This window comes from Macaca nemestrina, chromosome 20 (genome assembly GCF_043159975.1).
Source record: "Macaca nemestrina isolate mMacNem1 chromosome 20, mMacNem.hap1, whole genome shotgun sequence".
NCBI classification, from domain to species: Eukaryota; Metazoa; Chordata; class Mammalia; order Primates; family Cercopithecidae; genus Macaca; species Macaca nemestrina.
In genome coordinates, this window is record NC_092144.1 from 11420311 (window position 1) to 11436769 (window position 16459).

A 16459-nucleotide genomic window follows, 5' to 3' on the forward strand; every position below is an offset into this window, starting at 1 on the left:
TTACAACTTTTGCTTTAAAGTTAAACTAAACTCCTTCTAATATTAGTAAGACCTATAACCAGGAATGAACAGGGGTAGCTTGGAGGCTAAAGAAAACGTGGAGTTGCTTAGATCTGATCTCTTTCACTGTCATCATTTTCACTGTTATAATTCTTGCAAAGGAGTTTTCAGATGTAGAGTCATAATTTTAGCTCCTGGCAACATTTATGTTGGAATTTATATACAGCAACTAAATCACTGGAACAGGATAATTGGTTGAGGATTTACTAACTGTTCCATCAGGTAGAAGTGGCACTCTTTTGATTTAACTGAAAGCACTATTTCTTGAGCCATGGAAACTGAGTATAGCAATGATATGTGATCTAAAGAATGTTCCGGCCGGGCGTGGTGGCTCAAGCCTGTAATCCTAGCACTTTGGGAGGCCGAGACGGGCGGATCACGAGGTCAGGAGATCGAGACCATCCTGGCTAACACGGTGAAACCCCGTCTCTACTAAAAAATAGAAAAAAACTAGCCGGGCGAAGTGGCGGGCGCCTGTAGTCCCAGCTACTGGGGAGGCTGAGGCAGGAGAATGGCGTGAACCCGGGAGGCGGAGCTTGCAGTGAGCTGAGATCCGGCCACTGCACTCCAGCCAGGCGACAGAGCGAGACTCCGTCTCAAAAAAAAAAACAAAAAACACTCCGCTTCTTCTCTCTAGTGAAGTCCTGCCAGGCACCTTACTACTTCCACTGCCACTTTTTCCTCCTCCAAATGTGGCTAAGCAATTACTTCCCTTATGGAAGACTGCAAAGATGAAAACATGGCTAGGTTGATGGGGGTCACTCTTAGACAAGGTAGACTTATGTTATACTTTTTGCAAAGGTGACTTCAGATATGGAATCATAATTTTAGCTGCTGGCAGCAATGATGTTGGAATTCACATACAGACACTAAATGACCGGAAAAGGACAAGTCGTTGAAGGTTTACTAATTGTTCCCTCAAGTGGAAGTGCCATTCCCTATTGATTTAACTGACAGCATTATGTCCTCAGCCATGGACACTGAGTACAGCAATAATGTGATCTAAAGAACTTTCCACTCTGAGGGCCAGGTGCAGTGGCTCACGCCTGTAATCTCAACACTTTAGGAGGCCAAGGAAGGCAGATCACATAAGGTAAGGAGTTAAAGACCAAGCTGGCCAACACAGCGAAACCCTATCTCTACTAAAATCACACAAATTAGCTGGGCGTGGGCTGGGCGCAGTAGCTCACGCCTGTAATCGCAGCACTTTGGGAGGCTGAGGTGGGCAGATCATCTGAGGTTGGGAGTTCAAGACCAGCCTGACCAACATGGAGAAACTCCGTCTCTATTAAAAATACAAAATTAGTTGGGTATGCTGGCGCATGCCTGTAATCCCAGGTACTTGGGAGGCTGAGGCAGGAGAATCGCTTGAACCTAGGAGGCGGAGGTTGCGGTGAGCCGAGATTGCGCCATTGCACTCCAAAAGCAAACCTCCGTCTCAAAAAAAAAAAAAAAAAATTAGGCGGGTGTGGTGGTGCCCACCTGTAGTCCCACCTACTCAGGAAGCCAAGGCATGAGAATCACCTGAACCTGGGAGGTGGAGGCTGCAGTGAGCTGAGATCCTGCCACTGCACTCCAGCCTGGGTGACAGTGAGACTCTATCTTAAAAAACAAAACAAAAAAACAAAAACAAAACACAAAAAACAAAAGGCTGGGCGCAGTGGCTCATGCCTGTAATCCCCGCACTTTGGGAGGCTGAGGCAGGCAGATTATCTGAGGTCAGGAGTTCAAGACCAGCCTGGCCAACATGGTGAAACCCCATCTCTACTTAAAATACAAAAAATTAGCTGGGCATGATGGTATGCACCTGTAATCCCTGCTACTTGGGAGACTGAGGCAGGAGAATCGCTTGAACCCGGGAGGTGGAGGTTGCAGTGAGCCAGATCATGCCACTGCACTTCAGCCTGGGGTACAAAAGCGAGACGTCGTCTCAAAAAAAAAAAAAATACTTCCTACTCTGCTTCTTCCCTCTGGTAATGTTCTGCCAGGTATATTGCTACTTCCACTGACACTTTTTCGTCCTCCAAAGGTAGCTAAGCAATTGTTATTTCCCTTATGGAAAACTGAATATAAATGGGAACATAGCTAGGCCAATGAGGTCACGCAGGGGCAAAGGAGATTTATGTTGTATAGCAAGTTTTCTTTTCAGTAGCTTAATTTTCACTTCTTTTTTTTTTTTTTTTTTTGTTTGTTTGTTTTTTGAGACGGAGTCTTGCTCTGTCACCCAGGCTGGAGTGCAGTGGCCGGATCTCAGCTCACTGCAAGCTCCGCCTCCCGGGTTCACGCCATTCTCCTGCCTCAGCCTCCGGAGTAGCTGGGACTACAGGCGCCCGCCACCTCGCCCGGCTAGTTTTTTGTATTTTTAGTAGAGACGGGGTTTCACCATGTTAGCCAGGATGGTCTCGATCTCCTGACCTTGTGATCCGCCCGTCTCGGCCTCCCAAAGTGCTGGGATTACAGGCTTGAGCCACCGCGCCCGGCCAATTTTCACTTCTATTTGTTTAATTTTTTATTTTTTTGGAGACGGAGTCTCACCTGTCATCCAGACTGGAGTGCACTAGCGTGATCTCAGCTCACTGCAATCTCTACCTCCTGGATTCAAGCAATCCTCTCACCTCAGCCTCCTGAGTAGCTGGGACCACAGGCCCATGCCACCATAACTGGCTAATTTTTGTATTAGTTTGTAGACACAAATTCTCACTATGTTGCCCAGGCTGGTCTTAAACTCCTGGGCTCCAGCGATCTGCCCACCTTGACCTCCCACACAGTGCTGGGATTGATTGCAGGTGTGAGCAACCACGCCCAGCTTTCATTTCTACTTTTTGATTATTTTAAAATTTTATTCGTTTATTTATTTTTCTTTTTTCTTTTGGAGACGGAGTCTCGCTCTGTAGCCCAGGCTGGAGTGCAGTGGCGCGATCTCCACTCACTGCAAGCTCCGCCCTCTGGGTTCATGCCATTCTCCTGCCTCAGCCTCCAGAGTCGCTGGGACTACAGGCGCTCGCCACCGCGCCCGGCTAATTTTTTGTATTTTTTTTAGTAGAGACGGGGTTTCACAGTGTTAGCCAGAATGGTCTCGATTTCCTGACCTTGTGATCCACCCGTCTCGGCCTCCCAAAGTGCTGGGATTACAGGCGTGAGCTATTTATTTTTAGAGACAAGATCTTTCTACCTAGTCCAGGCTGGGGAACAGTGCAGCATTAAACTCCCACGCTAAAGTAATCCTTCTGACTTAGCTTCCTGACAAGCAGTGACCAGACACATAACATCACACCTGAATGTTTTACAAAATTAATAGTGCCTAAATATGGCAGGGCACGGTGGCTCATGCCTCTAACCCTAGCACTTTGGGAAGCCAAGGCAGGTGTGATCACCTGAGGTCTGGAGTTCGAGACCAACCTGGCCAACATGGCGAAACCTCGTCTCTACTAAATATACAAAAATTAGCTGGGCGTGGTGGTGGGCACCTGTAATCCTAGCTACTCAGGAGGCTGAGGCAGGAGAATCGCTTGAACCCAGGAGGCGGAAGTTGCAGTGAACCAAGATCACACCACTTCACTCCAGCCTGGGCAAAAGAGCAAAATTCCGTCTTAAAAAACAAAAATTTAGCTGGGAGTGTGGCTCACACCTGTAATCCCAACACTTTGGGAGGCCGAGGCAGGTAGGTCACAAGGTCAGGAGTTTGAGACCAGTCTGGCCAACATAGTGAAACCCCGTCTCTACTAAAAGTACAAACAAATCAGCCAGGTGTGGTGGTGGCGCCTATAATCTCAGCTACTCGGGAGGCTGAGGCAGGAGAACTGCTTCAACCCACAAGGCAGAGGTTGCAGTGAGATGAGATTGTGCCATTGCACTCCAGCCTGGGTGACAGAGTGAGATTCTGTCTCAAAAAAAAAAAAAAACCGAAAAAGAAACCGGCTGGGAGTGGTGGATCATGCCTGTAACACCAGCACTTTGGGAGGCCAAGGCAGGCAGATCACAAGGTCAACAGATCACGACCATCCCAGCCAACATGGTAAAATGCCATCTCTACTAAAAATATAAAAATTAGCCAGGCGTGGTGGTGCGTGCCCATAGTCCCAGCTACTCAGGAAGCTGAGGCAAGAGAATCCCTTGAACCAGGGAGGTGGAGGTTGCAGTGAGCCGAGATCACGCCACTGCACTCCAGCCTGGTGACAGAGCAAGACTCCATCTCAAAAAAATAAAAATAAAAGTATAAAATTCAGCCAGGCATGGTGGCACACGCCTGTAGTCCCAGCTACTCAGAAGGCTGAGGCAGAATTGCTTGAACCCAGGAGGTGGATGTTGCAGTGAGTCAAGATCACGCCACTGCACTCCAACCTGGGCGATAAGAGCGAGACTCTGTCTCAAAAAGAAGAAATAAATTCCACATACCAAACTAGTCCCAGGAATAAATATGCAATTTATTAAACAAGAAAACAATAATAGCCTAACACAATAGCCAAAAAAGTTAAAATTTCAGAAATATTTGTTTTCCCATGAAAACTAGATAGCAGTTATGGTGGCTCATGCCTGTAATTTCAGCACTCTGGGAGGCCAAGGCAGGACTGTTTGAACCTAGGAGTTCCAGAGTACCGTGGGCAACACAGGGAGACCAGGTCTCTACAAGAAAAATTAAGAAATTAGGTGGGTGTGGCCAGGCGCGGTGGTTCATGCCTGTAATCCCAGCACTTTGGGAGGCCAAGGCAGGTAGATCACAAGGTAAGGAGTTTGAGACCAGTCTGGCCAATATGGTGAAACCCCATCTCTACTAAAAATGCAAAAGTAAACGGGCGTGGTGACGCATGCCTGTAATCCCAGCCGAGACCATGCCACTGCACTCCAGCCTGGGCGACAGAGCGAGGCTCCGTCTCAAAAAAAAAAAAAAAAAAAAAAAAAAGAAATTAGATGGGTGTGGTGGCTCACACTTGTAGTCCCAGCTATTCCGGAGGCTGAGATGGGAGGATCCCATGGGCCTGGGAGATGTAGGCTGCAGTGAGCAGTGATCAAGCCACTGCACTCCAGCCTAAGTGACAGATGGAGACTGTCTCAAACAAAACAAACTAGGCAAAAAAGCTAAGGATAGCACCTTTGAATTTGTCTCTAAATTGTCATTCAAAGTCTTGGGCCCCCACTAAAGGAATTCCCTGGTAATTAGACACTAGATAAAGCAGAAGTGAAGACTGTACTCTATCCTCCTTTGTTTTAGGTTTCTTCCTGAAGGACTTGAAGTCACTTCCTCTACCCAGGTAACGTTTTTCTGCTGACCCCCAAATTTTAAACAAAGTTGTTCTTCCCTAACCAATTGCAAATCAGGAAATCTTTAAATCTACCTATGACCTGTAAGCCCCAGCTTTAAAATATCCCACCCTTTCAAGTATAAACCAATGAGTAATCTCCATGTATTCATTTGTTATTTTGTGTATAGCATCTACAGTCCTAAAACTTACTCCTGCTTCTAAAAATCCCTGCCTGCAATCCAGTTGGGGAGGTCAGGATTTAAGACTATACCTGTGTGGTCCTCCTTGATTGGAACCCTGCAATAAAAGACTTTTTCCACATGACTTCAAACCCCAGTGTAAATGCCTTGCTTTCCAGGGCAAGGCAACTGGATCACAGTTCTGTCCTCCACCCCCGGGGCCCTGGTCGCGGCTGGAAATAGGCTTTCTCCCACATCTTTCTCACTTTCATGTAGGAAATAAGTAGTTTCCTTCTTTAAAATCAAAACTGTTTTATCCTCAGGATATATACCTTCACAGATAGCATAAAGTTAACTTTTCAGAATGTTTATCAGCCAGGTAGAGTAGCTCACAGCTGTAATACTAGCACTTTTGGATACTAAGGTGGGAGGATTGCTCACAGCTAGTGTTCACAACCAGCCTGAGCAATGGAATGAGAACCTGTCTCTATGAAAGGAATAAAAAATGAGCTAAGAATGGTGGTACCTGTCTGTAGTCATAGCTCCTCAGAAGGCTAAGGCAGGAGGATCATTTGAGCCCAAGAGTTCAAGGCTACAGGGAACTATGATTGTACCACTGCACTTCAACCTGGGTGACAAAGGGATACCGTCTCCCAAAACACACACACACACACACACACACACAGAGACAAATACATATATAAATATATGTATATAAATATCCTATATATTTTACTTATGCATTTTAGTTATGTTTAAATATATATGCATATTTATATACAAAATGTAAATATGTATATTTCATTTTATTTCCTTTTTTTTTTTTTTTTTTTTGAGACGGAGTCTCGCGCTGTCACCCAGGCTGGAGTGCAGTGGCCGGATCTCAGCTCACTGCAAGCTCCGCCTCCCGGGTTCACGCCATTCTCCTGCCTCAGCCTCCCGAGTAGCTGGGACTACAGGCGCCCGCCACCTCACCCGGCTAATTTTTTGTATTTTTTAGTAGAGACGGGGTTTCACCGAGTTAACCAGCATGGTCTCGATCTCCTGACCTCGTGATCCGCCCGTCTCAGCCTCCCAAAGTGCTGGGATTACAGGCTTGAGCCACCGCGCCCGGCCTATTTACTTATTTTTTGAGACGGAGTTTCACTCTTGTTGCCCAGGCTAGAGTGCAATGGCGCAATCTCAGCTCACCGCAACCTCTGCCTCCCAGGTTGAAGTGATTCTCATGCCTCAGCCTCCCAAGCAGCTGGGATTACAGGCACCTGCCATGCCTGGCTAATTTTGTATTTTTAGTAGAGATGGGGTTTCTCCATGTTGGTCAGGCTGGTCTTGAACTCTTGACCTCAGGTGATCTGCCCACCTCCGCCTCCCAAAGTGCTGGGATTACAGGTGTGAGTCACTGTATCTGGCCTATTTTATTTTATTATGTAATGAAGTCTCACCATGTTGCCCAAGCTGGTCTTGACCTCTTCAGCTTAAGCAATCTTCCTGCCTTGGCTTCCCAAAATGCTGAGATTACAGGTGTCTCTGCAGTGAGTCCTTCCATGCATTTGAAGTTCTGAGGCCCATCTAAGGACTTTACCATATTGCTTACATCCACAGAGTTTCTAGCCAGTGTGAGTCCTTACATGCTTATGAAGGGCTGAGGCAGATCTAAAGGCTTTCCCACATTGCTTACACTCATAGGGTTTCTCTCCAGTGTGAATCTTTTCATGATAGAGAAAAGAGTTGGAAGAAATGAAGGCTTTTCCACATTGTTTACATTTATAAGGTTTCTCTCCAGTGTGAGTCCTTTTATGATAGCGAATGGAATTGGAAGAAATGAAGGCTTTTCCACATTGCTTACACTCATAGGGTTTCTCTCCTGTGTGAGTCCTTTCATGCATTTTAAGTTGTGAGGCAACTCTAAAGGCTTTCCCACATTGCTTACATCCATAGGGTTTCTCTCCTGTGTGAGTTCGTATGTGCTTTTGAAGGATTGAGGCAGATCGGAAAGCTTTCCCACATTGCTCACACTCATAGGGTTTCTCTCCAGTGTGAGTCCTTTCATGATAGTGAAAGGAGTTAGAAGAAGTGAAGGTTTTCCCACATCGTTTACATTCAAAGGGTTTCTCTCCAGTGTGTGTCCTTTCATGGATTCGAAGATCCTTGACAAAACTGAAGGCTTTCTCACATTTCTTACATTCATAAGGTTTCTCTCCAGTGTGAGTCTTTTCATGATAGCGAAAGGAAGTGGAAGAAATAAAGCCCTTACCACACAGCTTACACTCATAGGGTTTCTCTCCAGTGTGTTTTCTTTCATGTACTCGCAGGTACTTGACAGATCTGAAGGCTTTCCTACATTGTGTACACTCATAGGGTTTCTCTCCACTGTGAGTCCTTTCATGATACTGAAAGGAACTGGGACAATTGAAAGCTTTACCACATTGTGTGCATTTATAGCGTTTCTCTCCAGTGTGACTTTTCTCGTGTCTTTTTAACGAACTGGGAGAAAAAAAGGCTTTCCCACATATGTTACAGTTATGAGGTCTCTCTCCAGTGTGCATTCTCATGTGTGTTTGAAAGCTTATAAGATAAGATAATGCTTTCCCACATTGCTTACATTCATAGGGTTTTTTTGCAGAGTGGATTCTTTCATGTCTACGAACAGAACTGGGAAACCTGAATGCTTTCCCACATTCCTTACATTCATAACGCTTTTCCCCAGTGTGAGTTCTTCCATGTATTGAAAGGCTACTGGAATAACTAAAGGCTTTCAGGTGCCTATTAAGAGATGAAAGACCCATGCCGATTTCTCCACACACACTGCTTTCATGTGATTTTACTCCAGGAGTTTTCTTCTTCAGTGTGTCATCTGGAACCTGCATCAAAACTTCTCCATGCTGATGACTTTCTTCACTTTCAGAGAGTCTCTCTTTTGTAAGTCTTCTGTGAACAATGAAAAGCACATTATAATGGGTTTATCACTAATTTTAATTCATTTGCAAGTATTGCACTTGCATTTTTAACAGTGCCCAGTTAGCCAGGCGCAGTGGCTCACGCCTGTAATCCCAGCACTTTGGGAGGCCAAGGCGGGCAGATCACTGGAGGTTGGGAGTTCGAGACCACCCTGACCAACATGGAGAAACCCCGTCTCTACTAAAAATTAAAAATACAAAATCAGGCCGGGCGCGGTGGCTCAAGCCTGTAATCCCAGCACTTTGGGAGGCCGAGACAGGCGGATCACGAGGTCAGAAGATCGAGACCATCCTGGCTAACACGGTGAAACCCCGTCTCTACTAAAAAATACAAAAAACTAGCCGGGTGAGGTGGCGGGCGCCTGCAGTCCCAGCTACTCGGGAGGCTGAGGCAGGAGAATGGCGTAAACCTGGGAGGCGGAGCTTGCAGTGAGCTGAGATCCGGCCACTGCACTCCAGCCCGGGCCACAGAGCAAGACTCCGTCTCAAAAAAAACCAAAAACTAAATAAATAAATAAATAAATAATAATAAAAAAAAATACCGTGCCCAGCAAAATGTAGGCTTTCTGTCCTGTCTGAACATGAATGGAGCACATGTTATAAAAGATGGCCCAGCCATATCTCTTATCAAAAAAGATAATATTGATACAGGAATTTTAAATGCTTTATTTTCATTATTATTATTTTTTTGAGACCAGGTCTCACTCTGTTGCCAGGCTGGAGTGCAGTGGCGTGATCTCGGCTCACTGCAACCTCCGCCTCCCAGGTTCAAGCGATCCTCCTGCCTCAGCCTCCCAAGAGACTACAGGCACACACCACCATGCCCAGCTAATTTTTTGTATTTTTAGTAGAGATGGGGTTTCATCATGATGGCCAGGATGGTCTTGATCTCTTGACCTCATGATCCACCTACCTCAGCCTTCCAAAGTGCTGGGATTTCAGGTGTCAGCCACCATGTCCGGCTTTTAAATGCTATTTTAAAGTAAATTATTTTGTAAATACTGTCTTTGTTTGTTTTTGAGTCAGGGTCTCACCCTGTGGCCCAGGCTGCCCTCCAGTGATGCCATCATGAATCAGTGCAACTTCAAACTCCCAGGTTCAAGTGATCTTCCTTCCTGACCTCCAAAAGGGCTGGATTATACATATAAGCCATGTCACACTTTATATGTTTCTAAGGAAGCTTTTCTAAGAATAAATACATTGGAACTAGGTTTATTTCTTATGCTTGCTTCTTTTTAACATTTTCTTCCATTCTAAGATCATCTACAGAGACATTATTTTCTCTTGTAAGTGCCAGTTACCTTAGGTTTCTCCTAGGATTTTGGTGCTCATCTTCAATGTTCTGGTTGTTCCACTTTTTTCCTAAAATGCGAACCCAGAAAAAGTCCTGAATTAGTATAAAATTATAAAAAAGGTTACTTGATTCTATGTCCATGGCTCATTGCACCTGTGCCTTATTTATTCAAAGTATTCCCTGACCATATTCCAAATCACTCAACAGCACTGATGAGCTAGAAACACCTGTTCTTTAATTCACTAAGGGAAGTAATACTGTCATTCTTACCTATGGAGGCCAGGTTCCTCAAGGTTTCCTGCATCACTTCCCTGTAGAGATTTTTCTGGGAAGGATCCAGCAAAGCCCACTCCTCCTGGGTGAAGTTCACAGCCACATCCTCAAAGGCCACCGAATCCTGAAATATCCCACATGTAGACAGGAGGATGAGTGAGGCTGACAGCACTGGGTTCCTACACCCTGTTCCTAGGAAGTTCTCAGGATGCTACGGCGTGTGGACTCCAAACATTTATTCCATGACTTGGTCATCAGACCCCTTACTCTCCATCTACACTCACTTTTTTACAGAAAACAATTTTGATGCTAGAATTGAACTCTGGATGGGGTAAAGCAACAGCAGAATAGGAAAATGTGTGTTTCTGGTGAGTCCAGGGAGAAAGGCCTGCTGCCTGGACTGCCCTTAATGTCTGAAGTATGGATCTGCAGCACCTGTCATAACAAACTCCTTTGAATTCATGAGCAAAACAAAGTTAACATTAGCAGCCCTAAGGCTGCATATTCTTGAAAATGCCTGTTCACAAAGTTTAACCTTTGTGATGACTAGAAAGTGGATTTTGTTCTGATTCCAGTAGCAGAAGCCAAAAACAAAAAAAAAAAAAATGGATTTTGCAAGGGGCTTTATTAATCCAACTGATAAGAGAGTCTGGCTGGGCATGGTGGCTCACACCTATAAATCCCAGTACCTTGGGAGGCGAAGGTGGGCGGATCACCTGAGGTCAGGAGTTTGAGACCAACCTGGCCAACATGGCAAAACCCCATCTCTACTAAAAATAATAAAATTAGCCAGGTGTAGTGATGGGCTCTTGTAATTCCAGCTACTTGGGAGGCTGAAGCAGGAGAATCACTTGAACCCAGGAGGCAGAGGTTGCAGTGAGCCAAAAACGTGCCACCGCACTCCAGCCTGGGTGACAGAGCCAACTCTGTCGGTTAAAAAAAAAAAAAAAAAAAAGGCCGGGCGCGGTGGCTCAAGCCTGTAATCCCAGCACTTTGGGAGGCCGAGACGGGCGGATCACGAGGTCAGGAGATCGAGACCATCCTGGCTAACACGGTGAAACCCCGTCTCTACTAAAAAATACAAAAAACTAGCCGGGCGAAGTGGCGGGCGCCTGTAGTCCCAGCTACTTGGGAGGCTGAGGCAGGAGAATGGCGTGAACCCGGGAGGCGGAGCTTGCAGTGAGCTGAGATCCGGCCACTGCACTCCAGCCTGGGCGACAGAGCATGACTCCGTCTCAAAAAAAAAAAAAATCTAATTGATAAGAGAGTCATAACTAAAACAAAAACTCATGAACAGAAACCTTTCTGGGAAACTGTACGTGAATAGAAAAACCTAAACTGGGCTTGGCACAGTGGCTCATGCCTGTAATTCCAGCACTTTGGGAGGTCAAGGCAGGTGGATCACCTGAGGTCAGGAGTTCAAGACCAGCCTGATCAATATGGTGAAACCCCGTCTCTACTAATAGATAATCCCAAGTGTTGGTAAACCACAAAAATAAAGACACACACATGAAAGGCTAGATGGTTGATCCGTACATACACTCTACTGGCATTATCTTTTACATTGGAATTTATCCATAATCTACAACCCAGTGACCTTTCCCCCAACATGTGAGAAATTTATGTTGCATTTTCATATGGCAAAAAAAAAAAAAAAAACAACCATGACATTGTCACCAAGGTCAAAAACTAAACTGTAAACCCAAAACCCATTAAGTAGTGAAATGCATAAGTAAACTGGGTGACCCATGACTCAACACAGTGGCATGTTTGCAACAGAATGAGGCAAAAAGTCAGAAACAAACCCTTTTGGTATAACATGAAAGGTACATTAATTGCAACACCAAGTTACTGGAAACTCCAAACAGCCAAAATTCTACTTTGTGATAATAGAAAATATGGCAGGCCGGGCGAGGTGGCTCATGCCTGTAATCCCAGCACTTTAGGAGGTGGACGTGGGTGGATCATCTGAGGTCAGGAGTTCGAGACCAGCCTGGCCAACCTGGTGAAACCCCGTCTCTACTAAAAATACAAAAATCAGCTGGGCTTGGTGGTGGGCGCTTGTGATCCCAGCTACGCAGGAGGCCGAGGCAGGAGAATCACTTGAACCTGTGAGGTGGAGATTGCAGTGAGCCAAGATCACACACTGCACTCCAGCCTAGGCGACAGAGCAAGACTGTCTCAAAAAAAAAGGCTGGGCGCAGTGGCTCAGCACTTTGGGAGGCTGAGGTGGGTGGATCACGAAGCACAGAGTCAGGAGTTCGAGACCAGCCTGGCCAATATGGTGAAACCCCGTCTCCACAAAAATACAAAAAGTAGCTGGGCGTGGTGGCAGGCACCTGCAGCCCAGCTACTCAGGAAGCTGAGGCAGGAGAATCACTTGAACCCAGCAGGCAGACGTTGCAGTGAGCTGAAATCATGCCACTGCACTCCAGCCTGGGTGACAGAGGGAGCTCCATTTCAAAAAAAAAGAAAGAAAGAAAGAAAGAACAAAGATAGGCCGGGCGCGGTGGCTCAAGCCTGTAATCCCAGCACTTTGGGAGGCCGAGACGGGCGGATCATGAGGTCAGGAGATCGAGACCATCCTGGCTAATACGGTGAAACCCCGTCTCTACTAAAAAATACAAAAAACTAGCCGGGCGAAGTGGCGGGCGCCTGTAGTCCCAGCTACTCGGGAGGCTGAGGCAGGAGAATGGCGTGAACCCGAGAGGAGGAGCTTGCAGTGAGCTGAGATCTGGCCACTGCACTCCAGCCTGGGTGACAGAGCAAGACTCCGTCTCAAAAAAAAAAAAAAAAAAAAAAAAAAAAAGAACAAAGATAATGCAGTTACAAAGAATAACAAAAAGAAGGCTGGGTGAGGTGGCTCATGTGTGTAATTCCAGCACTTTGGGAGATGGATCACCTAAGGTCAGGAGTTCAAGAACAGCCCAGCCAAAGTGGTAAAACCCCATCTCTACTAAAAATACAAAAATTAGCCAGGCGTGGTGGCAGGTGTCTGTAATCCCAGCTACTTGGGAGGCTGAGGAAGGAGAACCGCTTGGACCTGGTAGATAGAAGTTGTAGTGAGCAGAGATGGTGCCACTGCACTCCAGCCTGAGTGACAGAGCGAGACTCCCTCTCAGAAAAAAAAAAAAAGAAAGAAAAATAATAATAATAACAGGCCAGGCACAGTGGTTCACGCCTGTAATCCCAGCACTTTGGGAAGCCAAGGCAGTTGGAGCATGAGGTCAGGAGTTCAAGACCAGCTTGGTTAACCTAGTGAAACCCCGTCTCTACTAAAAATACAAAAATTAGCCAGGCGTGGTGGCACATGCCTATAATCCCAGCTACTCGGGAGGCCGAGGCAGGAGAATCGTTTGAACCCAGGAGGTGGAGGTTGCAGTGAGCTGAGATCACGCCATTGCACCCCAGCTTGGGCAACAAGAGCGAAACTCTGACTCAAAAAAAAAAAAAAAAAGGAAAAAAAAGAATAACCAACAGAATCAAAACTTTGACCACCTTTGTGTGTCACAGTTAAGTGACATCAAAGAAACACGCCAGAACTGCCCAAGGACTATTCATTTTCCTGGGTGGTGTTCCTGAGTATTTATGTTCTTACTGACATGGCATCCAATTTTAAAACATCCAATTTTGGCCAGGTGCGGTGGCTCATGCCTGTAATCCCAGCACTGTGGGAGGCCAAAGCAGGCAGATCACCTGCGATCAGGAGTTTGAGACCAGCCTGGCCAACATGGTGAAACGCTGTCTCTACTAAAAATACAAAAATTAGCCAGGTATGGTGGCGTGCATCTGTAGTCCCAGCTACTTGGGAGGCTGAAGCAGGATAATCGCTTGAACCCGGGAGGCGGAGGTTGCAGTGAGCCGAGATTGGGCCACTGCACTCCAGCCTGGGCGACAGAAAGAGACTCTGTCTTAAAAATAAATAAATAAATAAATAAATAAGAAGCAATTAAACTGAACTGGCTATAGAACACTAAGACCCTCCACAAGCATACTGAAGTCAAATTCAAATCCAATTCACATAAATGTCTAATCTGTGGCCTGAGGAAACAATATCACTAAAGATTAATTTATAGGGAAATGAAATTTAGGCTTAACCAGGCAATCTCTGATTACATAACCAAAAGTTTCACCTGTACAGACTGTGAAAATAGGTGATTCAAACATTTAAGCTGCTGGAACTCTAAATTATCTTGAGGTTTAAAGGAATGCGATTCTAGGGTTGAGACACCTGACAGGCAGTGGTAACAGAGCCAGCCAGAGAAGGGTCCATTCCCTGATTACAGATTAGCTTTCTTTCTTACCTATATTGTTTTGTAACACATTTTAAATGACTGAAGCAAGTCATGAAAGACCCCTTCCCTCTTAAGGATTGATTTCATTATAGACTAACTTCCCTCTTACTTTTCTCACACAAAGACTCCATGGCCATCACATCTTATGAAGCTGGAAATGTTAAATTCACTTTTTTAAATACGAAAAGAAATGAAAACCTCTTGCAAAGAAAATTTTTAAAGGCCTGGGGCGGGCACGGTGGCTCACGCCTGTAATCTGATACAGGACAATCCCTTGTACCCGGGAGGCAGAGGTTGCAGTGAGCCGGAGATTGCGCCACTGCCCTCCAGCCTGGGGCAACAGGGCGAGACTCCGTCTCAAAAAAATAAAATCTGGTAAAACAAAAACAGGTCTTCTGGGGAAGGGAGCAGGGACTGGGATGGAGTCACGTGGCAGAGACCAGCCTAGCCAATATCATGAAACTCCGTCTCTACTAAAACTACAAAAATTGGCCGGGCGCGGTGGCTCACGCCTGTAATCCCAGTACCTTGGGAGACCGAGGTGGGCGGATCACAAGGTCACGAGGAGTTCGAGACCAGCCTGGCCAATATGGTGAAACCCGTCTCTACTGAAAATACAAAAATTAGCTGGGCGTGGTGGCTGGCGCCTGTATCCCAGCTACTCGGGAGGCTGAGGCAGGAGAATCGCTTGAACCCGGGAGGTGGAGGTTGCAGTGAGCCGAGATGGCGCCACTGCACTTCAGCCTGGGGCGACAGAGCGAGACTCCGTCTCAAAAAAATAAAATCTGGTAAACAAAAACAGGTCTTCTGGGGAAGGGAGCAGGGACTGGGATGGAGTCACGCGGCAGATAACAGCCCTCCTTCCTACAGCCTCCAAATTTTAGACAAAGCTTCACACACTCTCCATCCACCGCCACCTACAGAATCCCTCCACCACCTGTGCCTTCTAACCCCGCCTCCATGTGTCCCGCCTTTCGGCCAAAGGAACTTACACCTTCCCGGCACTGATTCATCATTCTCTTGCAATTCCTGTCTCCCTGAAATGAATAAAACCAAACTGTCATGAGCTGCCTCGGGACCGCTTACTCCGGGCTTCGTGGGGTTGTGTTTCCCTCGGCCGAGGTCTCTCCTATTCGGCTCAGAATAAACTTATTCTACACGGTTTGGGTTTTTCCGTTACCAAACCACAAGCCAGGACTGGGAGTTTCTCATTCATTAATCGCTGTTTGCTAAAATAAACTCTCATTTTTTAACAGTGCCTCCGTTTAATTTTTAACTGGAGAAAAAAAGGAACTGGGGACCCCACAGGCCACCGCTCCTCCCACACGAACCCCACACCCGAGGCGGGATCCCCCCATGACCCTTCCGTGGTCCCTGAACCACGGGAGACGCGGGGCTGCGGGCGCGGAGCTGCTCAGAGAGGGAGCCGGGGCCGGGGCTGGGACCGCAGTTGCCGCGCAGGGACCTGACAGGACGCCCGGGGTCCCGGCTGCCGGCCCAGCCCCACCCAGCGGCCGAGGGGACGGAGGACCGAGCTGCGCCAGGGGGACTGTGTCTGGACCCCAGCGTCGCTGCAGGGAGGCCTGGGCCCCGCCACAGCGGGTTCCTCTCGGTTCCACCCAGCCCCTCCTTTCGCCTTGGGACCCCCCAGCCCAGCGTGCTCACCATTTCCGGGCTTCGAGGTATCCCGGCGTCCTCTCTAAAGGTCCCGCGAATAGTGCAGCTCACCTTGCAGTCGACAGAGCAACAGCAGCTACGGCGGAAGTAACTGGTCCCTCTCAGAGCAGGAAAGACCCATACCTTAACAGGCGCGAACAGCTCTCGGAGTGAAGAGAGCGGGAATGCAATCTCCCCTTCCCTGGAGGACAGTGGCAGGGCCCCGCCCTAGCGCCCCTGATTGGATAGGGGTCTAGACTCCGCCCCCTTCCCTGAGTGACAGCAGAAGCCCTGGATAACCTGGCGCTGCAGAGCCAAAGTGACCGGTTCTGGCCACACTTTCCAAGGTCAGCTCGGTACCTCCCTCCCACCTTTACTTTGAATATTTGCCTTCGGCTGGCCCGACGCGGTGGCTCACTCCTGTAATCCCAGCACTTTGGGAGGCCGAGGCGGGCGGATCACAAGGTCAGGAGATCGAGACCATCCTGGCTAACATGGTGAAACC

At 47.1% G+C, this 16459-nt stretch overlaps 2 protein-coding genes and 1 long non-coding RNA gene across 5 annotated transcripts in view; 1 reads left to right on the forward strand and 2 right to left on the reverse strand.

The window, feature by feature from the left end:
* Positions 1-8398, forward strand: part of LOC139355314 (uncharacterized) — a 52810-nt gene extending 44412 nt beyond the window's left edge. Inside the window, exons 2-3 of the long non-coding RNA XR_980637.2 lie at positions 5270-5309; positions 8310-8398. This is a non-coding gene — a long non-coding RNA (uncharacterized lncRNA). The remainder of the gene's footprint in view (positions 1-5269; positions 5310-8309) is intronic.
* Positions 1-16459, reverse strand: part of LOC105486901 (zinc finger protein 823) — a 317208-nt gene that overhangs the window by 222494 nt on the left and 78255 nt on the right. The gene's annotated exons all lie outside the window — the stretch shown is intronic.
* Positions 7084-16167, reverse strand: LOC112427587 (zinc finger protein 878). 3 transcript variants are annotated; one of them, XM_024794505.2, is made up of 5 exons: positions 15964-16167; positions 15291-15335; positions 10001-10127; positions 9738-9798; positions 7084-8407 (listed from the first exon to the last, which is right to left on the reverse strand). In XM_024794505.2, exons 1-5 carry the CDS (start codon positions 15964-15966, stop codon positions 7087-7089), a joined length of 1557 nt encoding a protein of 518 aa, XP_024650273.2. In that variant the 5' UTR covers positions 15967-16167; the 3' UTR covers positions 7084-7086. The 3 variants fall into 3 exon arrangements, with proteins under 3 accessions (XP_024650273.2, XP_024650274.2, XP_024650272.2); XM_024794506.2 differs by lacking the exon at positions 15291-15335; XM_024794504.2 differs by lacking the exon at positions 15964-16167 and having other exon boundaries at positions 15291-15605.

Excerpts from the sequence above, each read along its gene's own strand:
- LOC112427587 (XM_024794504.2), bottom strand. The coding sequence starts at position 15,362 with ATGACAGTTTGGTTTTATTCATTTCAGGGAGACAGGAATTGCAAGAGA. Across the intron at positions 9,799-10,000 it reads GAGGAACCTGGCCTCCATAG|GAAAAAAGTGGAACAACCAG; the intron begins GTAAGAATGACA and ends TTCGCATTTTAG. Across the intron at positions 8,408-9,737 it reads AATCCTAGGAGAAACCTAAG|AAGACTTACAAAAGAGAGAC; the intron begins GTAACTGGCACT and ends CATTGTTCACAG.